Raw genomic sequence first — 11,260 nt, forward strand, 5'->3', positions numbered from 1 at the left:
ATTGTTTCGTTCTGCTGTGCATGGAGTCGCTATGAGTCGGTTCCGACTCGATGGCACCTGACAACAACAACTCCCATCCTGGTAACCATCAAAGAATGTTTCTTTTAATTTGGAAACATTTTTTTAAGCTTTTACAATAAGTCTCATACAATAGTTATTCTTTTGTGATTGATTAATTTCACTCAGCATAATGTCCTCCAGGTTTTGAGGTATTTTTTCAGCTTAATCCTTATTCTTCAAGGTTGCATAATATTCCATTGTGTGTATGTACCAAAGTTTGTTTTATCTATTCTTCCATTGATGGGCATTTATGCTATCTCTGTCTTTTTGCTATTGTGAATAGTTCTGAAATGAACATTGGTGTGCATATATCTACTCATGTCCTGGCTCATATTTCATGTTGATATATACCAAGTAGAGGGATTGCTGGGTCATAAGGTTTTTATATTTCCAACTTTCTGAGGAACCGCCATACCATTCTCCAGAGTGGCTGAACCATTTGACAGTCCCACCAGCAATGTAGGAGGTTCCCACTCTCTCCACATCCTCACCAGCATTTGTGGTTTTCTGTTTTTTTGAGCTTTGCTGTTAATGTTGGTGAGATGACATCTCATTGTGGTTTTGGTTGGCATCTAATGGTTAATGCTCATGAACATTTCTTCATACGTTTGTTGGCTGCCTGGATGTCTTCCCTGGTGAAGTGTCTGTTCATGTCCTGTGCCCACTTTTAATTGGGTTGTTTGTCTTTTTCTTGTAGAGGTGTTATAGTTCTCTATAAATTTCAGATATTAGTTCCTTGTCTGATATGTCATTGCAAAAAAAATTTCCCGGGGCTATGGGCTCCCTTTTTTACTCTTCTGGTGAAATCTTTTGATGCACATAAGTTTCTAACTTTTAGGAGGTCCCAGTCATCTATTTTGTCTTCTGTGACTAGTGTGTTTTTGTAATGTTTGATAGTGTACAATACATATACATTTTGTTTCGTGACATTGATTGTAGTTCCCATTATGTAACAGGATTCTTCCCATTTCCTTCCTGTGTTTACTGTTTCCATTTGTCCTTTTTTCCCTGTCTATTCCTGCAAGGCTGTAAATCTTTACAGAAGCAAACTGCCACATCTTTCTTCTCAGAGTACAGTGAGTTTGAACTGCCTACCTTTTAGTTAACAGCTGAGCACTTAACTATTGTGCCTCCAGGGCTTGTTAAAGAGGAGTTGTTGTTGTTAAGTGCCATTGAGTCAGTTCTGACTCATAGCAACCTTGTATAAGGTTTCCAAGAAGTGACTGGTGATCTTGAACTGCTGACCTTGCAGTTCAAATCTACCTTGCAGTGCAGCATAGTAGCCTATAGCTCCACACCAGTTATCCAGAGAGGGGTTAAAGTGGTTGTTTTTAAAGTTCTGTGGCGTTGTCATGTGGCAGAAGGGGCAGTTTCACGATGAGGAAATGTAATATTGATCTTGCTAAACTCTATGACCTTGACTAAGATACCTAATGACTTTTCAGACTCTGTTTCCTCAGCCTTCCAAAGGGAATAATATTGATTGTCAAGGGTTATTCTAGGGATTACAGGTGACACAAACCATTGGAAAATGGTAAGCATTTAGCTATTGTTATTTACCAGGGTGAGTCAAAAAGTATTGCTACAAAATTATAGAAACCTTTATTAAACAAAAATATCAGAGTGTGAAGTTCTTGTTTCTCAACATATCCTCAATAGCTCTCTACACTTCTGAAGTCTGTTTCCATCTCTCTAACCCTTCTCTGAAGAATTCTATGTTCTTCCATTTACACCACCTTAAAACAACAGTTTTGACATCCTCGAAGGATTCAAATCTTGTTCCTTTTCAATGTTCTTTGAGTTTGGGAACAAAAAAAGATGTCTGAAGGGGAAAGATCAGGACTGTAAGATGACTGGGATAAGGTTTCTCAATAAAAGTGTTTTAGGCCAGCCCTGATTACCATCGAAGAATGAGCAAGTACAATGTCGTGGTAGAAAAAAATTCCTTGACACAAACTTCCTGGCTATTTCTCACCAATGCATTTTCCAATTTTCTTAAAACATCATAATATGCCCATATGAATATCCTATGATTTTCGAGAAAATCTATCAAGGTTATTCCTTTGATATTCCAAAAAACAGTTGCCTCTGAGCTGACCTTGAATTTAACTGGCCCAATAGATCCCCTTGGAAGCAACTGTTTTAATTTGACCCTTTTTATGAAGGCACCCCAACGAGACTAAGACAAATGTGTTTACTGAGAGAACTTACCTGCAGTCATCTACTGACCACAGAATTATTGCCATGGAGTCAATTCTGACTCATAACGACCCTCCAAAACAGAGTAGAACTGCTCCCTAATGTTTCTGAGGCTGTAAATCTTTATAGGAGCAGTTTCATCTTTCTCTGGAAAGTTGGTGGGTTCAAACTGCTGACTTTGTGCTTAGCAATCCAACACATAACCCACTATGCCACCACAGAGACATATTTACATACGTTTTGTATGGAGTCAATCTGTGCATGTCTGAAGTGGAATCCTAGCTGCAATACTTTTTAACTTACCATCATATTTGTGTTGTTCCAAAGGAAAGAATGAGGACTAATGGATGTATGTTCCAAGATGGCAGAGTCTGGCTATATTATAACATTTTGTGTTATTCAAAGATTGCTTTGTGTTATTCAAAGATTGCCTTGTGAATTCTCTGTCCTTCAAGGTGTTCAAGTGAAGGAAAGAAGTCTACCTGTCATGAACACCTTAGGAGAATTTTGGGGAAATTCATGGAAGTTGAACTAATTCATCTTTCTTACAAAGTCCTGAGCTATGCACTTTCCCATTGGCTTTTCCCATCGGCCTCCAAAAAACAAAAAAGAAGAAACCCCATCCCTTTCCTTACTTTGGAAAGAACATAGGGCACTTAACAGCAAAAGAAGTGCCAATAGAAATTAAAAAAAAAAAAAAAATGCAATTGTGTGAGTTATTTATTCTTAAGAATAATAAAACAGAGTCATTTGTGGGGAAAAGCCTTCCCAGAAAATTCCTGCTCCCATTCAACTGTCTTTAAATCAGAATTCTCTTTGCTATAGGGCTGTGGGATCCAATTTATGATTAGGAAACAGGAGAATAACCACACCTTGGATTTCCAGAGCACCTTTCTTGTACCTAGCTTGTCCAGGGAAGTGATCTCACTTGATCATCTATGTACAGTAGAAACAAACAGAATAAGATAATATCTCCATACTATAGATGGATAAGAATTTCTGGTGTGGCTCTGTAGCATAAGCTTTGTATTGCTAACTGCAATGTCCAAGGTCAGCTGTTCAAACCTGCTAGCCATTCCTCAGAAACCCTACACACCGTCAGTATGAGTTGGAAATGACTTGATGGCTATATATTAAGCTCAGTCATTACACTGGGGTGATGGAACCCAATGGAACCAGTTTGTGGCAGAGACCTCTTTAAAGCTCTATTAGGAACACTGGTCTCACTAGTATCTAGATAAACCATTTTACATTCAATAAACATTTATAACCCAACACAACCAGGTTATTGCCTATTTTGTTTATATAAGATAGAGCTACTCATGAAACCTCTTCAAGGTCTCAGTGTATCCAAATCAATCATTTAGCTTGCAATCATTACATAATCCCAGGTTTGGGAACATACTGACTACTTTTAAGTCTTTGTAGGAACACGTGGATTTGGGCAAAATAAAGTATGAGCTGCTTTAACATTAAGCAGGTCTTTCAGTACAAATACTTAAGATACAACTTTAGATTTTTTCCCTAAGCAAAATGAACTCAAGACAGAACATGTAAAGGAGAGAAATGCTCCTTTGGATGGTTTTATTAGAAAACCTACGTTTGTATAGGGAAAGTGAAGCCTTACTTTCCTATGCCTAGTAAGAGTCACATTGCTTTTGCAGCTTAACTATATATCCAGTAATTTTCCAGCTATGCTTTCCGAGAGAGTTTGCATAGTTTTTGGTGGAGAGTAGTCAAGTTAAAGACAAACTTGCAAGAAAAATTGGGCTTTCTCCTTTAATAATTGGTGACGAATGTATGCAGGAAAAGCCGAACAACACAAATGTTTATGCAAACTCTGCCTTGTGGCTTATAACTTCTTTTTGAAGATTTAATGAAAAGGTTAGATGTTTGAGGATTGCTTAACATGCATTCACAGTTGACTTTTTTTTAGCCAGTGAAGACCCCCAAAGACCCTTATCAGAAAAGGGTGTGGAGAAACGAGAGAGGACTTTGGAGTGAGGTCACTTTTATTTTCAAATCTCAGCTCTGCTGTCTACTAGCTGTGTGACCTTGGGCAAGTCCCTCAGCCTCAATAGAACCCCTCTGTGAAAAGAAGGAAGGTGAGGGTACCATACACTACCAGGGTGGCACTAGAGTTAGTTAGGGTCACCCAATGCGGTAACTCATGGTATCACCCCCTCTCTTCATGGACCTCCCATATAGACCATACAGAATCTTTAGCAATGTTTATTACCAACTTTAATTACAGAATAATATGTGGTAAATAGAGCATAAATTGCTGAACTGTAATATTTTTAGATTATGTCATTACCAACAGCAAAATTGTTTTGCAAAATCTAAAATTACAACATCATTAGCTAAAACAATTAGTAAACTGGCTTTTCTCTTTCTTTTCCTTGAATTCATTTTCAAAAAAGTTATCCATGTAGTTTCACAAATACTACTTACCACAATACTGTAGCTAAAACATCAGAAATTTAATAAGATCAGGAACTATGAAAACACCAGAAGCAATGAAAATAACGTGTGTGCATATATCCCTTGCAGACGAAACCTCATGGCTCAAAGCATCTTAATGACAACTCTGGCTGTAGCACATTGGAAGATTCAAATTAGCATAGTGTTTTAGCCTTGCAGATTTACTGATACATATAAGCTGGGCTTACACAAAAAATGCTTTTGGTGTTATTACTAACTATTGGGATATTTTTATAAAAGATAATAAATTTTTGCTGAAACACTACACAAAAGCTTTATAGAAATGCCCGCCAGTGATACCACTGTACCTTGCAGGGTTGTTGGGATATCTAGAAAGCTCTGCAAAGAGCTAGGTGCATAGTTTGTGCTCAGAGAACTGCAGAGATGAAACTCCCCCAACCATGATGTCTAGGCAGTTGTTCACCACCTTTCTCTTAGATTCTCCTGTCTGTCACCCTCCCATTCTGCGAATTCAAGCATACTGGAAGTTTGGGACTCAAGATCTTGTTTACTTTTCATGATACTGGCCATATGCAGTTATAGTCTTCCCCATTTTCTGACTTACCATCATATTTGTGTTGTTCCAAAGGAAAGAATGAGGACTAATGGATGTATGTCCCAAGATGGCAGAGTCTGACTATATTATAACATTTTGTGTTATTCAAAGATTGCTTTGTGTTATTCAAAGATTGCCTTGTGAATTCTCTGTCCCTCAAGGTGTTCAAGTGAAGGAAAGAAGCCTACCTGTCATGAACACCTTAGGAGAATTTTGGGAAATTCATGGAAGTTGAACTTCACTCTCTCTTTAATGAGACACAAAACGGATTCTCTCGAGGGGCCCAGTGATGACCTCTCTTACCGGTTTGATTCATCTAGCTTCAACCACATTAAAAAGTGCACAGGAAATGGAAAAACTCACACTCTCTTTTTCTGTTTCAGTATGTTTTATACCAACTACTCATACATTTCTGGTGTTGCTGCTCATGTAATGTGGCTCTTGTAAGATAGACTGAGGCACATCAAAAAAAAAGTAGAAAATTCCAAGTTATGCTTACTAGAGACCAGACCACTTCATAGTTAATGTAGGTTTGTTTCACAGCATAAATTTATAAGCAGACTTAACAGAGGTTGGATGTTATTGCTGTTACGTGCCCACTAAGTTGATCCGACTCATAACGACCCTGTATAGGATTTTGGAGGAGTGACTGGTGGATTTGAACTGCTGCCCTTGCGTTAGTGGTTCAGTGCTGATCCTACTGCCCCATACCAGGGCTCCATATATTATTTAATACACACAAAAGGAAACTACTAAGACTTCACATAGAAAGGAAGAGGTACAGCTGGCTGACTACTTAGTGGTTATCATCTTTTACTATGATGGGACAGTGCAGATTTCTTTTTCATTACAGTTTTCCTTCTGATCTGTTACAGTTGTGTCTAAAGATGCCTAAGACATCAGAATTTCTTGAATTTGGGGAGGATATGCTTGCATTTTATGGGGATTAACATTTCTGATGAGATGCTGTAGGAAAAGCATTGGAGTAATACAAGGTCGGCAGTTAAAACCCACAGGGTCACTGTGAGTCAGAATGACTTGATGGCACTTAACAACAACAACAACAACACTCATGTAGATGTCATTGTTGGTTCAGCGGTAGAGTGTTCACCTTCCATGTGGGAGACCTAGGTTCAATGACTGGCCAAAGCACTTCATGCACACTACACCTGTCTGTCACTGGAGGGTCACATGTTTCTATGACGCTGAAGAGGTTTCAGCAGAGCTTCCAGATTAAGAAAATTTGGACAAAAGGCTTGGGGGAATCTACTTCTGAAAACAGCTAGTGAAACCCCTGTTGATCACAATGGCCTAAACCCATTGTACTTGGGGTCCTCATGAGTTGGGAACTGCCATGAGTAGAATTCTACAGGGGTAAACCCTTTTAATACTCACAACAAACTTATAAGACCTATGTTATTTATTACTCTTTGTTTTAGAGATGACAATGAAACCAGCTCTGTTGATGCCAAAGGTCGGGTCAGACTCTTTCCACTGTATTATGTCTGTATTCCACTCTCAGAAATCTGTCTTTTGCTTATAAATTCAGAGGAACATTTAATAGAATTTTGGCACCTAATTATTGTTGTTCCATAAATAAAATTTTGCAACATAGCAAACTGGCTCAGACTTAAAATATGTAGCAAGACATGCTGAAGGATCAGACTTCTTTGTTCCCTTGCTCTCAGTGGGGCGGCAAAAGTCTGCCTTCATCTTCATTCTAATTATCCCAAACCTCTTATCTGTAGTGTCACAGTTCATAATAATTAATTGTCATGCCAGAGGCATTGTGACATGCTTGATGGAGTCCTGGTGTGCTATGTACACAAAGTAATTAGCAATCATTAGTGGTAGTATAGAAAGTTCCTAGTGGTTTTATTCCAACTCCCATTTTGTTAAATTTATCTCTGTGTTCTTTGTGCATAATTGTAATTTAGCAAGTCAAGTTTTAGCTCAACTGTTTTATAAAGAATTGCAGTGGAAGTGACAGGAAGGAAAACCGAAGTTTTTTTCCTTTTGTCTTTATCTAAGTAATGAGCTTCTCTTCTAATAACTTGCATATATAGTTCCTGACCATTAGTTAGCGTCATTGTCTTTAAGTATAGATAATATCACATATTGCTAAAGCCAATCACAAATACGAAAAGGCAGTAGTGCACCAAAGAAGACTAGAGTGTCTGCAACAGGAAACTCAGTATTAGTAATACAAATTCTGATTTCTTTCACCTGGGCTGCCTATCAGAAATTCACAGAATGTCTGTGTCTGTTTTTGTGGTTTGGAACCTGTCATCAACCTCTGTAGCAAGATGGCTGATATTAACCTTGACTTAAATATGTGAAAGAATTATACCAATAAATAAATTTTGGAACTGAAGAAAGGCAAGAACAAAAGGGTCAAGCTATAGCGATCTTTCTTAAGGAACAAAGCAGTTGAAGAGAAATCTGGCCTCTGTGCTTCAGCCAATCCTTATGAACGCATGTCCAAATACAATAAAACCAATTTCCATGTTGCAGAGAGTTGATAATAAATGCCACGAATTTCAAAGTTTGTAAATATTTTGCAAAACATCTTAGTAGCTACCTTTTCCAATCAAGCCCTTCTAGTACTTATGTTCTTATTAAAAAGTGCTTCTCAGCTTTTGACAGGAAGGCTCCACCCAAGCCCAAACTCAGAAGAGGGAGAGACAAACTGGGTGCTACCCTGTGGATGGGAGCAGGTTTGCCTGGGTGCAATGTCAGATGGTGTACAGGCATCTTGGGGAGACTGAATCTTAGAGCTGGAACCTCCAGTGAAGAAACAATCACGGACAGAAGGTCCAACCTTCCTACCCATCCTTCTCCACAAACACTGACTCCCGTTTACCACCTCTCTCACCCTCAGTATAATTAGGCCATAATTGAACTGGGGCCTGACAAATCCCCAAGCGATTTTACACACAAGTCTAGAAGGATCAAAGACACAGGAGGCAATGTCTGGAGGGGGATGCTAAGTGAAAGTCATAGTGGGACAGTGAGAAGACAGTGATAGAAGGCAAAGCAGCTGCTGCAGGATCAAAGGCAGGTGGGCAGCCTACCTGCTGGAGGATGCCCCCCTTTCAGCGGGGAGAGCAGGACTTGCGTTTCATTTGCCATAGTGTGTGTCCGTGTCAGTGCTCTGGAGTGCTAGCTGTGGCTGCCCCACCGCACCCTGGCTTTATACAGGCTGGGGCGGAGCCCCTTCAGGGCATTGCTGAGCAGCAACAGAGCTTGTCACTCAACTCTCTGAGAACCTGCATCTCCTTGGCAAGCTTCCTCATAGAAGCAAAATGTCTTCTCTTCTTGTGGGGAGGTGAACATCCATGTTGTTATTAAGTGCCATCCAGTCAGTTCCGACCCATAGTGACCTATGGTGGTAGTGGTGGTTATGTGCTGTGGAGTCGGTCCAGGAAATCCTTAGTGTCTTTTTTGCAGGGGGATGTGTGGAGTTCCCTTTCTCTCCAATTATCTATCCATCAATCATGTATGGTACACCTACAATGTGACAGACTCTGTGGCAGGGACAGGCAGGACAAGATCTTTGCCTTCCAGACACCTGTCGTCTTTATAAAGAGACAATGACAAAACAAAATGCACTGACTTCGTCCCAATCATTACAATTGTAGCTATTTTTGTTAAGAAAATAATTGGAGATGTTCACAGAGGTGTCTGCAAAAGAATTGTGATCATTTGCCTCTTTCATTTAAAAACAGTATTGATTTGAATCAGCAAGAATGTCAAAAACCACATAATAGTAAGTAAATAAATTATGATTAGACTAGAGTACGGTGCTGTGGGTTAATGAGTTGGACTTCGAAGTCGGTTTAATCTGCAAGGTCGGCAGTTCAAGCTCACCAGTTGCTCCTTGGAAACCCTATACAGGGTTGTTATGGGCCAGAACTGACTTGATAGCATTTAACAACAACAACAACATATATACATTATAAATCATATTGCAAATGATGTTGAATGATGCAAAAAATTTAATGATATGATACTCAGTGAAAAAAGTAGGTTAGAAAGCAATAAATGTCATTTTTGTGTGTATGTGAATTGAGTGAAGATTTACAGACAAGATCATCAGCTTTACATTCATGAAATCATATGCTTTATTTCACCTCAGTGATTGCAATCCCCTCCATGCAACAGCGGCTCCCTGTGCATACTCATGTACAAATAGCCTCTTTCACACTCGTATATGTTTGTGGGCTACATAAATATGTATGTATCCCACTCTTCCTCCCATACCCATTCAGCCTATGTCTCTGTCCATGATCTACACACAAAACACTGCTGCTCCAAGGTTGTGTAGCTCTCACTATTTACCTCTGTCTCCTTTAGCCCTTGCATACCTCACCTATCTTCATCATCCTTCTGGTAGCCTCCCTCTTCTTGTATATTGCCCTCCTCCTTCTTGTATATTGTCCTCCCGGTCACACACACACTTTAAAAAACAGCATCTATGTGTCTACCCAATAGATGTCATTTTTTAAAGAAGAAAAAAAATACAAATTTAAGTCTAGACATTATTGTATCTCTAGTGTCAATCAAAGTTTAGCATATGGCAGAAACTTATACATATGTATTTCTTCTTCAATACAATTAAAACTTCTGTTTTTAAAAATATATTCTGAAGAAATGAAGACAGTCCCAAAACTAGGAAAAATATTTGTAAGACATATTCATAGTATATAAAGTAGTGACAGCTAGAATATATAAAGAATTCTTACAACACAATAAGAAGAAAATGACATTTCAATCTAGTTTTTTTTTTTTTAATTAAATGTTTTTATTTTGGATTGAGTGAAAGTTTACAGGACACATCATCAGCTTCACATTCAACCATTCATATAGCTTGTTTCATTACATTGATTATTATCCCCGCCATATATCATCAGTTTACAGTGTTTCTCTCTATCCTCTTTAGCTTTTTTTTTTTTTTTTGATTGGGGGGAACTTGCCTTTTTGGAATTTACAGTCTCGGCTTTTAGGGAAGGTTTTTACATTTGTCTGTGGATATCCAGGGCTCATGTATGAGATTACTAACAAGCATTACTGAATAATCAGATGAGGGACAGTTTGCTATGTCTACTAGGTAGCTAAAGTCTGATCCTCAGAGCCTATGGTTTGGACGGTCAACAACGCTTGGGCCCACAGGGGCTTGGCCTCCTGACCGGGTCTGCACGGTCTGCATCCAAATCCTCCTTATTTATTGTTTAAGGGACGCTGCCTGTCTTAGGCGGTCAGTGCGAATTCCTCAGTCTTACCAGTCATTGAAACTCATTGCAGCATGGCAATGGCTCTGTCTTAAGTTGCCGAGGTTCCACGTGATCCTTACCCGTCTCTGGCCACACATCCAGCATAAACAGCCGCCATCCGAGGAAGGCAGGGAGGGAGGAGATCGGCTGGGGACCCCATGCGCCAGACGTTGCCGGCCCACCACCTGCTCTAAGGTGACCAAGCAGGATCACTATGCTGAGGTTCAATCAAGTTCTTAGGGGATCTTACTCTCTAGCAGGGGTAGCAAATTAGTAGCCACTCAGTGCTCACTTTGAGTCAATCTAGTTTTTAACTTTAAAATGGGCAATGATTTGAACAACTACTTTTCCAAGGAAGAGATACTGACAACAAGTAAGTACAGAAAAAATGCTCAACATCATTAGTCATTAGGGGAATGCAAATGAAAACCACAATGAAATAATATCCATGTACTAGGATGGCTTAGCTAAAATGAACAGAAAATACTAATGATGGTTAAGACAGAGCAGTTGGAGCTCTCATACATTGCTTGCAGGAAGGCAAAATGGTAAAGTCACTTTGGAAGATGATCTGGTAGTTTGTTATGAAGTTAAACTACACTTACTATAAGGAGCTCTAGTAGCATGGTGGATTATGAGCAAGCTGCTAACCAAAAAGAGAATAGTTTAAATCTATCAGTCACGCTGT

At 39.2% G+C, this 11,260-nt stretch overlaps 1 protein-coding gene across 1 annotated transcript in view; it reads right to left on the minus strand.

Moving 5' to 3' along the window:
- DAPL1 (death associated protein-like 1) overlaps window positions 1-8,431 on the minus strand; it is a 37,251-nt gene extending 28,820 nt beyond the window's left edge. The window contains exon 1 of the mRNA XM_006872032.1: window positions 8,374-8,431. Coding sequence (XP_006872094.1) covers window positions 8,374-8,431 — 58 coding nt within the window. The remainder of the gene's footprint in view (window positions 1-8,373) is intronic.
- Window positions 8,432-11,260: the final 2,829 nt, after the last annotated feature.

The sequence above is a fragment of the Chrysochloris asiatica genome, unplaced genomic scaffold (assembly GCF_000296735.1).
Source record: "Chrysochloris asiatica unplaced genomic scaffold, ChrAsi1.0 scaffold00181, whole genome shotgun sequence".
NCBI lineage: Eukaryota > Metazoa > Chordata > Mammalia > Afrosoricida > Chrysochloridae > Chrysochloris > Chrysochloris asiatica.